This window comes from Colobus angolensis, unplaced genomic scaffold (assembly GCF_000951035.1).
Source record: "Colobus angolensis palliatus isolate OR3802 unplaced genomic scaffold, Cang.pa_1.0 Scaffold188, whole genome shotgun sequence".
NCBI lineage: Eukaryota > Metazoa > Chordata > Mammalia > Primates > Cercopithecidae > Colobus > Colobus angolensis.
In genome coordinates this window covers 3,378,787-3,398,795 of record NW_012115021.1, presented here as the reverse complement: position 1 = coordinate 3,398,795, position 20,009 = coordinate 3,378,787, and the positions used below count along the sequence as shown (strand labels likewise).

Genomic DNA, 20,009 nt, shown 5'->3' with positions numbered 1-20,009 from the left:
GGCCGATCAAAGGCGACGCCTGTCAGTGGCCAGACGCCGATTGGTCAGCGGGTAGTCCCGCCCACCCCTCCTCCCCCCCCAACCACCTCTAGTGCGGGAACTCGGCGTCGCGGGAGCACTCTGATCCACTCAGGGGGTCAGGGCATCACTGGTCTCTCGTACGTGTGACCAGGTTTCCGGCGCCAGGGCCTTTCCGAAGCGTCGAGCGGCCTAACGGTCACAGCTGTCGCCCATCGGGGAGGCAGGACTACTGCGAGCAGTTTTACCGCGACCTCCGGAGGCCGGCGTGACAGGCTCCGTCGCTAAAATAGGTCTGTCCAGTCGTACTTTTTCCTCACCTTGAGCTTTCCTGTCACGGGAATACACGATTTGGCTTAGGGGCTGGGGCTCTCCTGAGGAGAGAGGGTTTGCTTTGCGGGGAAGAACGAGTTTTGCACTTCGCGGCCTCAAATTTCAGCCGCGGTGTGGAGGGGGCTGCTTTGGGTGGTCCCCTCAGCCTTTCCGGAGTGCCCGCGCGTGTGAGCTTTTGAGATTTGACAATTTGTGAAGTGCTTGGTGCTGACTTTCGGGGATGACAGGATCCTTTTACAGTCGTTTTCCTGTCAGGGGAGGCAGGTGGGGAGCGAGGAAGGATCCAGACGTTGTTAACAGAGCTTTGAGTTGAAAGAATTGACAAACTCCGGAGTTGATTTCGTGTCAGACCTTTTGCGGTTGAGACATAGAGTCTGAGGCTTTGATGGTAACCGCGTTTGATTAGAGACCGTGCAGCTTCGCTGTTTTATTGTAAATACGTAAATGAGGAGGAAGAGAAAGACGTAGGGTGTTGGGAGGAGAGGCGGGAGTCGGGAGATCCTGCGAAATCGGGGTCCCTGTGGAGCGGGGGAGGCCGTCGAGGCGTGCGAGGGCCGGGCCCCGCCCCTTGCCGCGCGGTCGTTAACAGGAAAGGCTCTGATTTGGTTGGTGGCGGATCGCGTCCCTCCCTCCTCTCCCCGGCTTTCCCCAAGTGCGGCAAACTGGTTTCAGGTTGACTAAAAGATAGCGATTTTCCGAGCAGCTTTGCAGCGCGGTGTTTTCTAAAGCGGGGCGTGGGCTGGGTGCCGTTTGGGGCCTCACTTGTCCGGCCTGCGGCAAGTGCTGGGCGATGGGATACGGTTCTGGCGGCAATGGAAGGGCTGCCTTTGAGAGTCCCACAGGAAGATTTAGAAAGTGATTGTTCTTAAAACAAACGGAGCAGTCTGGCTGTTGTAATTGGCCCCGTTTTGCTGTGTGTTTCTCAAAGTGGTCCCGGCATGAGTGGTGCTTCTTTGTGAGCTGTGCCTTATCTGATGAATTAATGGCAGGTGAAAGCCTTGAGCCTCCGGAGCGAATATTTACGACTTTTGAAAATGTCTTTAATGTCTAAAAAAGTCTCTTAGAAAAGCAGACGGCCTCTTGTTCTTATGTTATCAAGAGTTTAGATTTCTGTGGTAAACATAAGTGAGTTTCATTTTAAGTAAGCTCATTTTGCGAGATTTGAGATTTGAAAGTGAAATTAATTAATTTTGCACAGTCTAGCCTTGGGCTCTGAGAAAATGTTGTCAAGCTGTAATTAATCTTGTGGGACGAAGTGAAAAGGGACTAAAGTGTATGGTGTAATGAATAGTTTAAATTTCTGTGGTAAATACAAGTGAGTTTCATTTTAAGTAAACTTATTTTTACGGGATTTGAGATTTAAAAGTGAAATTAATTAATTTTGCACAATCTAGTCATGGTTGGGCTCTGAGAAAATGTAAAGCTGTGATTTATCTTATGGAAAGAAGTGAAAAGGAATTCAAGTATATGGTGTAATTAAGAGTTTAAATTTCTGTGGTAAATGCAAGTGAGTCTCATTTTAAGTAAACTCATTTTTACAGGATTTGAGATTTAAACGTGAAATTAATTCATTTTGCACGATGTAGTCATGGTTGGGCTCTGAGAAAATGTTGTAAAGCTGAAATTATCTTGTGGGAAGAAGTGAGAAGGAACTAAAATGTGTGGTATTATCAAGAGTTTAGATTTCGGCCGGGCGCGGTGGCTCAAGCCCGGGTGACAGAGCAAGACTCCGCCTCAAAAAAAAAAAAAAAAAAAAAAAAGTTTAGATTTCCGGGGTAAATATAAATGAGTTTCCTTTTAAGTATGCTCATTTTTGTGGAATTTGAAATTTAAAAGTGAAATTAATTTTGCACAATCTAGTCATGGTTGGGCTCTGAGAAGATGTTGTAAAGCTGTAATTTATCTTGTGGGAAAAAGTGAAAAAGAACTTAAATTTATGGTGTTATCAAGAGTTGGCCAGGCATGGTGGCTCACGCCTATAATCCCAGCATTTTGGGAGGCCAAGGCGGGCAGATCACTTGAGGTCAGAAGTTCAGGACCAGTCTGGCCAACATGGTGAAACCCAGTCTCTACTAAAAGTACAAAAATTAACTGGGCATGGTGGCGTACGCCTGTTATGCTAGCTACTCAGGAGGCTGAGGGAGGAGAATTGCTTTAACCCAGGAGGCAGAGGTTCCAGTAAGCCGAGATCATGCCACTGCACTCCAGCCTGGGTGACAGAGTAAGACTCTGACTCAAAAAAAGAAAAAAAAAGAAAGAAAGAAAACAAAGAGTTTAGACTTCTGTGGTAAATATAAATGAGTTTCATTTTAAGTAAACTCATTTTGTGGGATTTGAGATTTAAAAATGAAATTAATTTTGCACATTCTAGTCATGGTTGGACTCTAAGAAAATGTCGTAAAGCTGTAATTGTTTACCTTAAGGGAAGAAGTGAAAAGGAATTAAAATTTATGGCGTGTCTACTGTGAACCAGGCATGATGCTGAGAGTTTAACTGTGTATTTTTGCCTAAATAGCCCCGTGAAGTAGATATTATTACAACTTTACCGGTTAGAAAATTTGAGGCACAGAGAGGTGAAATATTTGCCTAAAGTGAAATGGCAAATTTGGCAATTTGGACTTGGATTCAAGTGTTTACAACTATAGCCCAGCTCCTTGCATCATGCCCTGGTACCTAAAAGACATAACAATTCATTTCAGGTGCAATGTGAATAAAAATTACATGTTATGACCCAGGCTTGTTATCTATGTGCTCCTTGAGACATAGTTCTGTTGGATAGATGTAGTCAATACTCAAAAGCCTTTGCTGTCTTTGCCATGCATTATTCTAAGCACTTGACATGTATTAATTCATTTAATCCTCACAATTCCATGAGATATGTGCTATTATCATTCCCATTTTACAGACAAAAAAAGCACAGGGGATTTAAGTAAGTTGTTCAACTTATTTACACAGCTAGTATGTGGAGGAGGTGGGACCCAAACCCAGGTGTTCTGACCACAAGCCTAAGGTCTTAATGCTGCTTGATGTTGCCTCTCACGTAACCAGATATATGTGACAGTTGCCATAGAAGTATTAAAGTGTGAGTGTTCTTGTAGTTCAGGGAAAGTCATGTCACATCCACATGGGATGATCATTGGCATGGTGCCCTTGCTTTTTGGAGGTGAAACTTGAGTTAAACCTTGAAGTTGAATAAGTTCTAGGCGGAGATACAACAGGGTATTATGGACGGAGGGCATGACAGGAGCGAGAAGCTCAAAGAGTGCAAGATTCGTGTTGATTTGTATAAGTACCAGAGATGTAAACATGTTGGGAGTCCAGTGGTGGACTCACTGCGCAGTGCTCCTGTATCTAATTACAGCCAAATTTTGACAACATTGTGATTAATCCAGATAGGGAGTTCTCTGTTCTCTGGATGTAAGAGCTTGTAACCATTGTCTGCAAACTTGCCTGAAACAGGCTACGTAGTAAATATTTTAGGCTTAGAGCTGCCCTCCCTAACCTTTTTGGCACCGGGAACCGGTTTTGGTTTTGTAGAAGACAATTTTTCCACAGATGCAGGGACGGGGGAGTGCTAGCAGGGTATGGTTTCCTAATGAAACTGTTTCTTAAGGAGAGTGCAACCTAGATCCCTCCCATGTGCCGTTCACAATAGGGTTCATGCTCCTGTGAGAATCTAATACTGCAGCTCATCTGATAGGAGGCGGAGCTCAGGCGATAATCCTTCCTAGCTCCTGCTGTGCTCCTAGCAGGCCAAGGACCAGTACCAGGCGGTTGCCCGGGGGTTGAGGACCCCTGGCTTAGAGTAAAGGGGCAAGTGGTAAGAAGTGACCTCTGTGCAATGGGCGGGGTCCTGATTATGGAAGGACCTTGCAGGCCATGGTGAGAGTATGGATTTTACTGTGTTATTGATAGCAAAGGTATTCCAGGTGATTTTAATAATGAAGTAAAGTGCATAGAGTGTGGTGGTAGACTGCACCATTTACTAGCTATGGGACCTGGGTAAATTACTTAAATCAAGCTTGTCCAACCCGCCTTATTTTATTGTTGTTGTCATTGTTGTTGTTCTGTTTTGTTTTGTTTTAGGCTTTTGGCAGCCTGAAGCTATGCTTTTTAGTTTCTGTCTCTAGGGATAAGTGGAAAAGAGGGATGAGGAAGGGGCTTTACTGGCCCAACCAGAAACAAACTAAGAACCCATGACTGTATTCTCTCCCTTGGACACCTCTAATAAACGTTCTTTGCTTCAGTTTCCTCATAAGGAAAATGGGGACAGTAATAGAACCTATCCCACAGGGTTGTCAGTAATTTAGCAAGATAGAATACCTAATGAAAGAATCAAAAGAAAGTACAAATTAAATTAGAAATAAAAATTTAAAACTGTGGCTTTGCTAAAAATTCTGTAATTATGATGAAATGATTATCCTTTTGGATAAAAATAATTTGTCAAAACAACTCAAGAAAAAATAGGATAATTTGACTAGATCATCAACCATGGAGGAACTTAGAAAATGTTATAAAAACTGGACCCAGAGAGTTTTTTTTTTTTTTTATAAATTCAACCCTTTAGAGCACAAAAATTCTGGTGTGATGTAAACTTTTTTAGAGTATAGAAAGAGGTGAAAGCCTTCCCAGCTAGTTTTGCAGAGGAATTTTGATACCAAGTGTTAATAATGTATCAATACAATACTGATTCATTAATTGTGAGAAATATACCATCTCACTAATGTAAGAGCTTAGAAATAGAGATGCAAACAATTTCTAAATAAAACACCAACAAATTGAATGTTGTTCTTTATAGTCAGCTGGACCCCTCACCCCAAGAACATTAAGAAATGTATTATATGTTGCATCAGTAGATCAAAGGAGAAAAGTCACTTAGTCATCTGATGCCAAGAAGCTATTTGGTACTATTTATTATCTGTCCTGGTTTTAAAACTACATGCAGGACCAGCAGGATACTACCTTAGTTTATTTTGGAACATCTGGTTGACCCCAACAGCTCTCCTTAGTGGGAAGAAGTAGAGGAGGATTTTCAAACGTGGAGACCTACTCATTGTTTCTACCTCTAGGAATTTATCCCATAGAACTACCTGCACAGGTGCAAGACTGTTCTGCAGTGTTCTTTATAAGAGCAAAACTCTAGAAGTAACTTGAATATCTATGAATTGGGGGCTGTGTTTAATAAATCATGGCATATTTACAAGATAGAACACCAGGAAGTCATTACAGTAACTACAGTAGACCTAAAAGTATTGATTTGGAAAGACTCTTTCCACCACAGGTTAATTTTGCCTGTTTTTGAGTTTAGTATCAATTGAGTCATATACTGTACTCTTTTGTGTCTGGCTGTTTTTAAACTCAAGGTTATGGTTGTGAGATTCAGCCTTGCTGTGTACAGCAGTAGTTGGTTTATTCTCATTGCTGTGAAGTTCCTTTGTATGAATATACCGCAATTTAATTACTTATAGCTTGTATAAGTTTTATGGTCAGAAAACTCAGATAGTTTAAAAAGTGAAATTTGATTGAAGTTACAGCTCCAATTAGAGGTATTTTATAACTTGATACTTCTATGCAACATTAGTCTGCGTTTATCTAACTCGAGTTAGCTCTCCCATCTTCTTTATTCCCTTTTTATTTCTCTCTTTTGGGTTCATGGTCATTAGTATCTCCACTATAGAATGAAAGGGAAACAGGAAAGAAATGAAACCTGAATCCCTTAATTGTACCTCTCATTACTGCTCTGGCTCAGGGAGAATAAAGTGGGGTAGCTCTTTCATTAAGGTACCCTTCCCAGTAACTGTGCAAATCTCTAGTACAAGATATAATCTGATACTGTTGCAGCCAATGTTTTCTAGTTCCATAGTTAAGTGGCTCAGAGCCATAACCAAATCTTCCTAATTTTAGATTGTTTGGCTTACCTTTCAGATCCATTTATTTAGGTTTAATATAAAATTTAATAAGGCAATCCTAACTTGAAAGTTGAAATGGGCCTTAGAGATCATCTCAACTGGTGTTCGAAACCTGGTGGATGAGGAGGTGGTGTCTCTCGTGGTCTGCCCAGCCTACATAGCGATGGGGACCCAATCCAGAATAGACTCCTGGCTTACATTTTGGAGGCAATGCTTTCTCCTCAGTCAAGAGCCTTTTGGAGCTCCTTTACAAAAGCAGTTAGCCCTTGCTTGTTCATTTGCTTGCCCTTCTCTTGTTCCTTTGTTTCCAGCATTTACTCTGTAGGCTTTAAGTTACTAAGCAGTTACTTCACAGTTTGTAATTGTGTTTGATTTGATTCTTATTTCTAGTCATGGGCAATATAGCCCTTCAGTTTTAAAAGATTTATTCTAAATTGGCCATGGAAGAATTCTGGTTTTGTCACTCTCTAAAATTCAACCCAAAGTCCAATTCTATTTGAGTTAGCATTCTGAGAGTATATCCATGTTATTAAGGTAGTAAGTGTATGAAGTAACTTTTTTATGCGTTGCTTTTCAGGAGTAGAGGTTTACCACTCTTAGGTGACTAAGCAGTATCACAAATAAACCCTCCAGCAAGTTTAAAAATAATTAGGTCCAACTCAGAGGAAGTGGAGTTTCTCCTGTTGCACAAAAATGATGTCTAGCAGCTCCAGTGAAATCGATGTGGTTTGTATTCAAATTGAAAATCTGTCTTTGTTCTTTTTATTGTGCTATACTTCTATTCTAAATTTAATTTAATTTTATACAGTGAAATGCATAGTTCGTAAGTAAATTTTTGTTATGTATTTTAACAGTAATATATAAAGTTCTTGTGACAATTTGTGTACAAGTTTCTTTGTGAACACACACTTAAGTTCCTTTTGGGTGAACAGACAGAAGTTGAATTACTAGGTCATGGAGTTCATGTAAATTTAACTCTGTGAGAATCTGCCATACAGTTTTTCAAAGTGGTTGTGCTGTTTTTACATTTCTGTTATATTCTTCTGTCTTTCTTAATCCTTTAAGTTGAATCAGTATGTAGATTATTAACCTATAAATAATATGGCTTAATGGAAAACATCTTTTTTTTGTTACATAAGCACATAGATATTAATGCTACCTAAGTAGTCTAGGCAATTCTCTTAACTACTATCAGTCCTAATGTTTTTCAAAAATCTTTGGAGATAATGTTAACTGTCTACCAAGAGTCATTTTTCTCTGACATAACTATGTAAAAGCACTTTGAAAAGCATAAGGCACTATACAAGGGTAAGATAGTATATTTTTAAAAGTACTAAACTGTAACCCAATTCCATATGTTTTTGTGATTTCTATCATGTATTTTGAAACAAAAACATACATAACTACCAAGTATGTTTGTTATAAAATTATTCCCATAGTTCATAATTCATTCTTAGAATGAAGAGTTATTACACTGAAATGTAATGGTTATTTACTCCTTACTTATTTATACCCTGCCTTATTTTTTGAAGTTTTAAGGTACTTTAGAGATTAATTTATCAAGAAAAACAGGTGCTCAAATATTTTCTATCTTGTCCACAGAGGGGCACTGTTGGGTCATTTAGAAATCAAAAACCATGTAACATTTATTTCTTTGTTCATGGTTAAAAATATTTGCTTTTAAAGTAGTTCTGGTGCTAAAGGACTAGTCTTTCTACCATGAAGCATATAAAGGGTTAAGCTCAGTGAAAACTATTGTCTTAAGTGTAGTTGGGTTAATGAGAACACAGTTCTGCAAATACATCTTTTCACGTAGTCATAGTATTTACAATGAGCAAAGGTCCTTTGATATTAGAAATAGGCCTTTGTAACCTCCTGAAAGTGAAATTAAACCCTCAACTTTTCTTTTAGTTCTGTCTTTCATCTTTCCTTTTAATTTGTTGATAAATCTTCCTCAGGTAAAAACAAGAATATCTACTTATGATGAAGATGACGACACTATTTTGTATGCATATGAAACAAAACCTGATTTTGTCAATAAAGTAAGTATGTTAATTGCTAATTGCCAAATATATTAACATTTGCTGTTTTAAAGGAAAAGATGTAAATTCCTCATATACTATGGAGTTCCCGTAAACTCACACTCAAGAAAATATCTCTCCCCTGAATTTGTGTGCTTTCTTTCATTAGAGAATGAGCACTTAACCAATTTACTTTCCCCTTTTTCTTATATAGTAGAAAATTAAGAGCAGTTTTGTACTCAGTTTCAGTATAAAACTCTAAACCTGGGTTCTTCTGATATAATAAATTCTTTTCTTGCCCCCTTCCTCAATTGTCAGTTATTTTCATTGTCATATTAATGTGAATTTTTAAAATCTCTGATTAAGACTTCTGAAACCCCTTGAAAAGTTGGTGATAAATAAAAACAGTTTAAATAAATAAATATAGTTCCCCCCTCCCGCCCCCGGTGTTCAGTTTGGCTGTTACAGAAATAAATCATTAACTACTTTTAAAATATTAGCAGGAACCGAAGACTGTATCTGATGCATCCTGTAATACTGAAGAGCCACAGAAGACAGTTAATGATGTCCTTCTCTATTGCCAGGTATGGAAGTTCTGTCTCTTCAATGCAGTTTTCTAAAATGTTAAGCAAAAATTCTCTTTATCTCACATAAAGGGAAAGTGTACAATTAATTGAAATTTTGCCTACCAAATTATTTATGATTATCACCCCATTGTGATGATTTTTTAAAAACAATTTCTAGTTAGAACTGCATCTCCTGAATAGCAACATGTAGATTTTATAGCTTTTTAAAAATCCCATTACCAACGAAATGTAGTTATGTCTCTTTCATCTACATTGCTCAGTAATGAATTAGTTTCCCCTACAAAATCCTTAAAGGAAATTGACTGATTTGGATGAAATTTAGTATGTGCCTAAATGCACATCAAGATGTCTCAATGGAAACAAAATGGCAGCCCATCAAGGTTTTGTAAAGAAACATACCTAAGTTAGTTTTGAGGGGTTGTTGTAAGAATCACCATGTTGGTAGAGATGTGATTACTGGGAATTTTGTGAGTTGCATACCCCAGAGGTAATGAAGGTTTATACATATTAAAAAATAATGTTTCTGGCCGGGCGCAGTGGCTCAAGCCTGTAATCCCAGCACTTTGGGAGGCCGAGACGGACGGATCACGAGGTCAGCAGATCGAGACCATCCTGGCTAACAAGGTGAAACCCCGTCTCTACTAAAAATTACAAAAAACTAGCCGGGCGAGGTGGCGGGCGCCTGTAGTCCCAGCTACTCGCGAGGCTGAGGCAGGAGAATGGCGTGAACCTGGGAGGCGGAGCTTGCAGTGAGCTGAGATCCGGCCACTGCACTCCAGCCCTGACGGCAGAGCGAGACTCCACCTCAAAAAAAAAATTAAAAAATTAAAAAATTACTGTTTCTTACCATATATAAGGTTTCTTGAATGGAATGAGCTAACATACTTTGGAAAGTAAGATTGTTTGGGTGTTTATCATGATTATGGGGGAGAACAGAAGTGGAGTGCTTCCAAGGGACACATGTAGTCTTGGGGGGAAGTGGGTGCAGAGATGAGCTGGGAAGGGAGAGAGCAGGTTCTCCCCAGCCTGCCTCCCCATGCACTGCTAGGTCAGAGTCCCCCTTGGCAAGCCTGCACGCTGAGGTGGGAGGTAGCATCTGTGGGGGGAGGTGCCCAGGGCCATGGTCAGCCTGAAATGGCCCCAAGGGCCCCTCTCCATTGCTGCCAAGGGGCTGGCTCTTTCTTCCCCTACCCGTTCTAGATCACAGAGGTGGCGCTCCAGTCTGCCTTGTTCTTCCATCCCAGTTCCCTCTTGGGTCCATCTCCATCCTGCTTAGGCTGGGAGCAGAGGAAGACCTGGCCATCCCCTGCATACCTCAGCTCCCTAGTCCTGCCTCTTCACTCCTGGAGATAGTGGAGCACCTGGGGCAGTCCTCTCCTCCAAGTCCTCATAACTGTACCCACAGCCAACCAACTGCCCTCATCCCCGCCCTTCTTCTGACCCCTTCCCGACCATTCTAGTGACCAGGGCTGATGCCCTTGCTGCTTTCTGCATCTAGTCCCCTCCCCCGAACTCAGAGCTGCCCTGCATGGCATCGGGCGTCCCTCTCTGTCTCCTCTGGCTCCAGTCCCTGTCCCTCCTTCCCCTCTACGAGTTCTCCCACATCTTGGAGAAGCCACTTCTCTTGCTTCCCATCCCTCCTTTCCTGTCATCCTCACTCTCTCCTTCCCGTGACAGCCCCACTCCTGGAATGTCATTCATACTTGCTGTCTCCACACCTGGCTTCCTGTTTTTCTCTCTGGGTATTTATGAAGCTGCTGTTCCTTCTATGCTGTAAACCCTTCCATGCATCCTCACCTGGCGAGGGCCTTCTCATGTTTTAATTCTCACTTCAGACCTTACCTCCTCTGAAAAAGTCTCCATGACTGCAGCGTGGGTTAGGACTGCTTTTCTGTGCACACTTAGCCTCCTGTTCCCACCTGTGTCACGCCACTGATAATCACAATAGGAACATTAAGAGACCACTGAGCACTGTTGGACTGGGCATAGTGTAGTGCTGTTACTGTTAGTATTAACCTAATACTATAGCAAGGTTCTCATCCTTGAGAGAACCCTGAGAGAGATTTTCATCCTGATTCCCTACATGAGGACATCGAAGCACAGAGAGGTTAAGTAACTTGCCCGGGGTGACACAGCCAATAAGTGGCTGGACTCGAGTATTTGACCCAACCATGTTCCCTGAGAGCCTGCACTGTTTACCTCAGTGCTGCAGCCCAGTGGTTCTCACTAGGGGCATCAGAATCACATGGGGGGCTTGTGAAAACATAGACCACTGCCCCCACTCTCAGAGTTCCAGATTCCATAGGTCTGGGGTACAACCTGGTATTTGGCATTTCTAATGAGCTTACAGGTGATGTTGATGCTACCGGTCCATGGACCACACTTTGCAAACCACTGTTCCAGGCTGTTTATCACTTTGTCTACTGGAATCCTCTTTTTACTTGTCTCTCTCCCAGCTGAGATGGTAATTCCTCTAGGACAGGCGGGAGTACAGTGGTACAGTCATGGCTCACTGCAGCCGCAAATTCCCAAGCTCAGGTGATTCTCCCACCTCAGCCTTCCTAGTAGCATGGACTACAGGCATGCACCACCACGCTTGGCTAATTTTTTGTATTTTTGGTAGAGACAGGGGTTTCGCCATGTTGCCTAGGCTTGTCTCCAACTCCAGAGCTCAAGCAATTGGCCTGCCTTAGCCTCCCAAAGTGCTGGGATTACAGGCATGAGCCACTGCACTCGGCCAGGAGCTTTTTTTCGGTTCATGTTCTCAATACCTAGCAAAGTAGTTCTGCCAGGTGGTAGACCATCAATAAAGGTTTAGTTGAATGAGTGAATGAATGAATGAATGAGGAAATGTTTCTGGCCCTTTGTTAAGTGTATTTTTCTTTGCCCAAAGTTTCTGTGTATTTCAAGAAGAATTCTCAGATTTTTATCAGTCTCCTATGTGCTCGATTGGCACATAAGAGATGTGTACTTAACGGTTTTGTAAGGTTAATTGCTGACTGCATGATTTAAAAATACTTTGAAGCCAAAAGTCACATCTGTTATATTTGGTTCTATGTTCTTTCTGGAATGGAACACTGTCTGTATATAATATAGACTTCATATTTGTACCTATATGAACATATATGTTACATATGTATATCATAAAGTGAGTCTTTGTTCTTTTAGCAGATTTCTTTCCTAAAATAGCACCTTCCTTGATGTGCAGTGTCTTCATCATCAATGTGCTGGCGGAGAGGCATTGTGTAACATTCATTCACCAGCATTAGAGCATGGAATAGAGCAGGGGAGGGGATGCTGGGGCTCCTGAGCTCAGTCTGTTGGCTCTGTGTCACCTACAGTCAGGCCTTGAATTAGGAGCAAGACATTTCTGATGGCTTGAGAACTTTTGTTGTGTCTAGCAGTTAACATTTGACGTAATGGTATTTTTGCATTACTTTTCTTTGAAATAGAAATTATATTATATATTGTATACCAATTATATAACTACATTGTATTATAATAGGTTATATATGATGCTATGCAAAACCTGGATAAGAAGATTGATGTGATTCGTAGAAAGGTTTCAAAAATCCAACGTTTCCGTGCGAGATTCCTGTGGGCAAACCGTGTAAGTGTTATAAAAAACATTTTTACAAATGTGATAAACCTCTGGTTTGTAAAGATGCCAATAAGCTAGAAGTGAGAGAGTACCAGTATCTGTGTGAGATTAGCAAGGCATATCTATACTTGTAGCAGTAGATGGAGACTAAACTCTGTTGGGAGAACACTGAAGTTTAGGTTTGATGACTTATGACACTGCGTATTTTTATGTTTGTAATTATAATGTGTAAAGTACAATTAAAATGTAGGATTGAAGAATTATATAATCAAAAGGGAGCATTTATTTTTAATAACGTAGAGCAATGTTGCATGGAAAATAAGTATTAATGTATTTACTACTCATTTACTTTTTTACTCTCTATTGGTTTATGCTGTATTTGTGTGATTTCAGAAGCGACATGGATTCAAAAATTATTCTTACAAGCTTGCTAAAAAGCTGAAACGCCAGAAAATGAAGAAAAATGGGGTTTTTGAGACATTCTCCTACCCTGTAAGTTATAGCCCCACTTTACCAGTGTCAAGGCGTGAGAATAATTCCCCGAGCAGCCCTCCAAGGCCATCCTTTCGCATGGAAGAATACCAGCCAGCTGAGCGGGAGGAGGACCCGATCCTCAGCCGCACTCCGAGTCCAGTGCATCCCTCAGATTTCTCCGACCATAATTATCAGCCGTATTATTCATCTGATGGCGCAATGCATGGTTCTTCTTCAGGGCCCTGCCTTGGCAACCCTGGGGCTAACAGCATCCACAACACTTACTCAACTGGCCATGCTTCTGCAGCACAACCTTCAGGTATGCTGGCCCAGGGAGAGCCCAGTTTGGTACATGCCCCTGAGATGATGAGTTACTCAGCTTTGATGGAGAATAGGTACACTGGATCATCTCTCTGCTTCCCTTCTGGTTTTGGTGAATTTGAAATGCCATATTTACAAGTAGCACTCTTTGACCTGTATTTATCAACATCCTTGATGCAAACTAGTGGAAGCTGTTCGTTTCCTATTTTGAGGGCTGGTTTTAGGTGATAATCAGAATGATGACTAACATTTATTGAGTGCGTATTATGTGCAAGGCACTGCGTCAGTCAACTGACATGCCTCTTCTCCACTTATAATGACCCCATGGTGTTGGCACATTTATTACGCCATCCCCAAGGTCACAGAGCTGGTGAGTAGCACTTCTAGAACTCTGCCCCATTGTGCTTTTTAAAATCTTCTATTTGTATTTACCCTTTCTCTAGATAAATAAAAAACACTCCTGATATGGCAAGAGCCCAGATGGTAGGGAAGAAAGGGTATGTTTTTGGCTAATTCACACACACAAAAAGATCAAATTGTGTTGATGGTCCTGGTTGGAGAAACAAATTTTCTTAACTAATTACAAAACCCACTTTAGTCATCACACACTAATTTTAGGGAGTCTAACACTCTGGGTGAGTAAAAGGATACTTGTCAGTACACAAAGAAATCTCAACACAACTTAGTGTAGAGCATAGCTAAAACTTCCTGAAGTATGAACGCTAGTTTTTCTCATTTCTCAGTTATTTTTTAACATATAAACTTTTGACCAAAATCTCTATTACTATGCAACTAAACATGAAAGAGGAATTAAATAAAATGTTAGTTACTTCTGACCTAGTTCAGCAGAAAATAATCTTGTTTTCTTCAAAATGCACATTAGCACTTAAGCCATGAGAGACAGGAAATCTAAAGAGTAAAGCGATACTAAAAATAACCTTATTGAATACATGGGGAAGATTTGATAAAAGTACTAATTTGGCTCTTAAAGATAATGGGGTTGTTATTGAGATTCATTGATTAAAAGGAACAAATTTAAGCAATTATAAAACTGTAAATTTGGAGAATTTCCATTATATTTTGCTAGTAAAATCAACCTTATCTAGATAGAGAGATTAAGAGAGAAATTCCTTGAAATACTTGAAGAGAGTCATAGGTTAGGTTAGATTAACCTAATTTTACCCAATTGACAGATCTTTTGCCATATTTGCCTGTGGCCAAAGAAGATTTGGTCTGCTTAGTCTGTTTTGTGATCTTTGAAACTTTAATGTAACTTCCGAACATGCTTTTGCTATTTGGGGGAGGTCAGATGGGACACTCTTGTGTAGGCATCCCCACATCATCTTTATATAGGTTTTCACTAGATTTTACAGTTGGAGTCTTGACTCCTTGCTAGGAACGTCACAAAAGATTCCAACAAAGAGACCATTCCTCCCTACCTAACATCTCTTCTTTCAGGATAATGATCAGGTCAAGTGTGATTTATCTTTTTTTTTCTCCCCGCCCCCCCCATTGAAGTTACAGGCTCACTATTTGAAAATGACCGTTATATAGAGGAAGGAAGCATCACTAAGCACCCTTCAACCTGGTCGGTGGAAGCAGTGGTCCTATTTCTAAAACAAACAGATCCTGTTGCATTATGCCCTCTTATCGACCTCTTCAGAAACCATGTAATGTATCTGGTGATTCTGTTTTCCTGCTGTAATGCCTTTGAATGACCTCTGTGCAGGTCTTTCAGTTGGATATTGTGTGAATGGTGGGAGAACCCTATTAGCTGATTTTTCCATATATGAGAAAGCTTATTTTGCCCAAGGTTAGCCTTAAATGGTAGGCTAATGGTCTGTTCTTCAAATGGGTATCTAAGTGCCTAAAATACAAACTGCCTCAGCTTCTCAAAACATTATGGTTCAGCATGGCCACTCAGGTTTACCTCACCTTTGTAATGACAGAGATAAGGATCCTCCCCCTATCTGCTCCCAGCTGGGCACCAGGACCACAAGGAGGAGGGGGTAACCACAAGCTATAACAGGGTGGCCTTCTTTTTATATAACCAGTGATTCAACAACTGATTCCATTTGCCTCGATTATTGATTTGTGATGCTAATACCCTCTTGCTGTTATCAGACCATTCACAAAGTAATATCCTAGGCCGAAGTTTTATAAGTTCTAGTTTCTTTAATTTCGAGTTTTACTTAGTAGAAAAAGTATAGAAGGTGCCGAACAAAGGTCGTACTATAAGGGATTTCAGGTCTTTTCAGATAGTGTTAAATGAGTAAATAAAATTTTATTTTTAAACTGGAACATATAAAACCAAATTACATGCTTTAGCAGCATAAGTTGATCAATTAAGATAAGGAATTTTAGGAGGATGCTTTGTGACTGTGTTTTATTTATTCAGATATTTTCACAGTGTGTCCTAACAAAATTAGTAGCCACATATCTGATTTTTAATATAGTAAGAAAATTGGTGATTAGTTTTAGCATCTAATTAGCTTCAGACAACTAATTGGCATTCATCATAAAGACAACATTGTATAGACATTTACAGTTTGCACTGATGTTGACATACTCATCTTCCCAGCCCTTCTCAGAAAGCTAATGAACATCTGAAATTCATTTTTACTATTCATAGTCTTTACTATTTTGTCATGAATGTGTAGTATTTTATTCAACGTACAGTATATATTTAAAATTAAGTTTGACACAGTTTATTTTTTAATATATTATGTTAAATTTCCTTTTTCTTAGAACATGAAGTGAGTTTATACATTACCAAATGGTGCTTCATTGTACAAGTTAGTTAGTTTTTTTTTTTTTTTTTTTTTTTTTTTGTTTTGAGGCGGAGTCTTGCTCTGTCGCCTGGACTGGAGTGCAGTGGCTGGATCTCAGCTCACTGCAAGCTCCGCCTCCCGGATTTACGCCATTCTCCTGCCTCAGCCTCCGGAGTAGCTGGGACCACAGGCGCCCGCCACCTCACCCGGCTAGTTTTTGTATTTTTAGTAGAGACGGGGTTTCACCGTGTTAGCCAGGATGGTCTCGATCTCCTGACCTCGTGATCCGCCCGTCTCGGCCTCCCAAAGTGCTGGGATTACAGGCTTGAGCCACCGCGCCCGGCCTACAAGTTATATTTTTAATAGTTTTCATGAAGTAGATGCATATTCAAAGAATATACATCTGCAATGAGCTGCTCTCTAGTTTGCTTTACATGTTCTCATAAAGAACTAACCATTCTGATGAAAATATGGAATCATTATTAATTAGCATTGTTTCTTCTCTCCATAGGAAATTGATGGGAAGGCTCTGCTCCTACTCACGAACGACGTGTTGCTGAAGCACTTTGAGGTGAAGCTGGGAACGGCTGTGAAGCTATGCTACTACATTGACCGACTTAAACAAGGGAAATGCTTTGAAGGTTGAAAAAATCCTTGTGCAAATTTAGATTGGGCCAACCTCTAGAGGGACCAATGCCTTCTTAGTGTAGCATCATTTTTCTGCCCTTTAGTCATTTTTGTTTTGTAGAAAGTATCACTCAAAACATAGCTAAAATTGTAGAACTATGTTATAGTCCAGTCTACTTCTTTAAAAACCATTTAACTGCTAGATAGTATTAGAATAGTCCAATAGGAAATTCATTCTTCATAGGTCTTTTAAACATTACTTTTATTATATTGTTTACAAATATATTTCATGCAAGCAACAGAAAAAAAAACCAAAAAGCAAAAAAACCCCTTTGATTCTGGTTCATCTCGATACAGAGAACAAAAACAGCTAAGAGAGGTATTATCAGGGGTTGACAACTTCTATGATTGAATCTATGCGAATTATTCCCCAGAAGAGAATTTAAAGGTGTACCCATAGATATCTCTTTCTGGAGTATTTTATCTGTCTGATGTTGCAGTGTTCTACCAGTTTCCAGAAAGAGAATAGCCATATAAATTCTTTTCCTTTCTGCTATTATTTCTCTATATGTTTTATTTATTCAGATTTAGAGAAAAAAATAAGCTCATAAACTTTTATTAAGTGCTCCTAACAGTTTTAAGATAAACTGTAAGATAGATAGAATGGTTATTTTATGCAAGAAATATTGTACCGTAAGGGTGGTTTGGATGAAGTCTGACTACTTTTTTTCAAACAAACTATTATATTAAAACTTTCATATTTTGGCTAAGTTTGGACATATAACTACACTTACATTGTTTGCATCTTTCTATGAAGAGACCTCTGTCCAAACTTTTAAAAGACATAACTTTATTTTATGTGTTTATTCTTTATATAGATAGTATTTTATATTTTATTCTCACCTGAAGTATACACACAAACAATCTTTTTTTAAAAAATTTAAAATGGCATTTTGTATTGCCACAGAGGTGGGATGAGCCATATATTAGTGAGATGTTTTATTTTGTAAAATGTAATTGGATTATTTGCCATCACTAGTACCTCTCAACTTACTTTTTAGAGGACAAGAAACAACCTGTAGATTGGTTTCCATACAGGGAAGTTCTCTGTCCTATGCAATGTTGCTAATTAATTTGCTTAATTCTGAGCCATTAATCCTGCTACACTTTGAGTGATACATTAATTCAGACTAATCTTTGGGAGCTTTATTTTGTAAGTTAGAACTTTCAAGGGAAACATGTTCAACACTATTATTTTGTTATAAATTTATAACTTTGTTATTACATTGTATAACAAATACAAGGTTTATAAGCTATGAGAATTGGTGCTATCACCATTAGCTATTCGTTATAAATGTCAAGAAAATGTTCACCAGGGGCAAGAATGTACCTTTTCTTTTTAGAAAGCCAGATGTACTTTAGACATGAATGCAACTATTTAAAGAATAGCTTCATCTATGTTATTCCTTATATGTCATAAGATTCTTATTTAAACTTGGTCTTCTTTCAAATTGTTTGTATGAAGATGCTGTACCCACTTGAACAGTCCTCAGGTGTTTACATAAATACTATGTTTTACAGTTTTTATATTTTAAAATATTAATAAAATTAAATCACAATAGTTCATTGAAAGCGTCAGCTGTGATTTCATTTATCATCACCGTATTACATTAATGTGTGTATTTGTTGTAATGTGTGAACTGAAACAGAACCACTCTAGTAAGCTTGTGGCTTTCCATGTCCAAATACTTGAGTTTTAAAACCTGCCCAGATTCTAATGCTAAATAGATGCCTAAGAGCCAAAGGCTGATTTCTTATAGGTGTCTCCAGTGAGGTCCCGGGGGTGCTGTAAGAAGTTCAGTCGATGAGCTGTATCTGTACTCAGAGCCTTTGTTATTTATGATATCATCAGTGATGCGAGAGTGCTCGAAAATGCCCGTGCCCCGAGATGTCTCATCCCATCTGAGCCTGTACGCCCGGCTGGCAACTCTGGCTGCTCTTTTACCACTGGGGGCCAGAGGCCGCCTCCTGGATGCACCTGCTTTTGGCCCTCTGCCTTCAGATGGGATACCCTTGGAGGACTGGGGTTACAGTTGTGTAGCCTCACTTATCCAACCCCTACCCCCACCCCAGGAACTGCGGCTCCAGCTGAGGAACCCAGAAACCCTCACTGCTCTTGCTCCCCAGCAGCATGTCCTGTGATTCACTGGAGACAATAGGGCCCTGACTGAGGCTCCAGGGGTGATGCTCAGCGACTGGAATGGGGGTGTCAATTTGAGTGATCTGAGACTTGAGTAATTTGTGGCTCCTTTTTTTCTCCTATCTGGTTTATAAATTTTTAGTCCATAGACTATCATGCCATATTACCCTTCCTGTGAATTTTCCAGACTTGAAATGATCTTCCTCTAGCTTTGCCTCTCATTCCATCCTTCGATGCTTTGTAACCTGCAGAATTCTGCATCTTGAGCTCTAAGACCTTCCAGGAACACCTAGCATTTGCTTCGGTCTTTTGTCTGCTTGATTTCATATCATTGAAATGTCTTACAGTGCATGTTCTAGAGTGGGATTTCCCAAACTGTTAAACCAAGGCCTCCCTCTGCAGGCATAGAAACGCCATGCCCTTCTGTAACATTCAAAAGTAAAAAGTAAATACTGTGAGTAGTGACAGTGTAATTGGGAGGTAAAGCACTGCTTTTTCAAGCTGCAGAAGGGATTGTCCTCGCAGTTGGTTGAGTACATGAAGTAGGTTAAAATTTCGGGGGCTATAGCTTGATGCTGGAGCTTGCACACAAAGTCCCCTGAGGCTGATCCAGGCAATGTGGGAGAGCTTTAGGTTTGAGAGGACGTGCAAGTGAGAGCCCACCGTTGGAATGTGTGGGGGACAGTTCTTCCTCTTCTGGCTGTTTGCCCTATTTTGTCAGCAGGTTGATGCCACTAAACCTTAAGGGCGACACTCCGTAGTTAGCACATGCTCAAATTGAGCTTGGCCACTCCCCCTGCTCTAACAGAGGCAACTCTCTTGTTATGGGATCACCTTTCTGGCTTTAGGGATACTATCAGCATTGAGGAGAGATCTTTAAGAAATAAGGGACCTAGCTCCTCCCCTCGAGCTGCCTCAACATAACAGACAAACCAGCGTTCATGAAAAGGAGAACATCAGGGCACTTATGACAGAGCATATGAGTCAGTGCCAAGTGCCCATAAGTGACGTGTCCTCATGCATCCGTAATTCCGTGTCCTGTTCTCCTGCCATAGAACTGAAGCACTTAAGCACATGCATTTGTGGAAATAATCCCTCAGGGCCAACGGGGCGGCCAGGGCAGGGTTTTGGCCTTGCCAAGCCCTGC

The 20,009-nt window shown here is 40.3% G+C and overlaps 1 protein-coding gene across 5 annotated transcripts; it reads left to right on the top strand.

The window, feature by feature from the left end:
* Nucleotides 1-84: 84 nt before the first annotated feature.
* On the top strand, nt 85-18,288 carry SCML1 (sex comb on midleg-like 1 (Drosophila)). 5 transcript variants are annotated; one of them, XM_011940228.1, is made up of 8 exons: nt 85-311; nt 6,838-6,986; nt 8,219-8,302; nt 8,785-8,865; nt 12,374-12,478; nt 12,863-13,262; nt 14,783-14,934; nt 16,547-18,288. In XM_011940228.1, the coding sequence occupies exons 2-8, from the start codon at nt 6,954-6,956 to the stop codon at nt 16,679-16,681; spliced, it is 990 nt and encodes a 329-aa protein (XP_011795618.1). In that variant the 5' UTR covers nt 85-311; nt 6,838-6,953; the 3' UTR covers nt 16,682-18,288. The 5 variants fall into 5 exon arrangements, with proteins under 5 accessions (XP_011795618.1, XP_011795620.1, XP_011795621.1 ...); XM_011940229.1 differs by having other exon boundaries at nt 97-1,336; XM_011940230.1 differs by lacking the exon at nt 8,219-8,302 and having other exon boundaries at nt 8,782-8,865.
* The last annotated feature ends 1,721 nt before the right edge of the window (nt 18,289-20,009 follow it).

Excerpts from the sequence above, each read along its gene's own strand:
- SCML1 (XM_011940228.1), top strand. The coding sequence starts at position 6,954 with ATGATGTCTAGCAGCTCCAGTGAAATCGATGTG. Across the intron at positions 8,303-8,784 it reads AACCTGATTTTGTCAATAAA|GAACCGAAGACTGTATCTGA; the intron begins GTAAGTATGTTA and ends AAATATTAGCAG. Across the intron at positions 14,935-16,546 it reads TCGACCTCTTCAGAAACCAT|GAAATTGATGGGAAGGCTCT; the intron begins GTAATGTATCTG and ends TTCTCTCCATAG.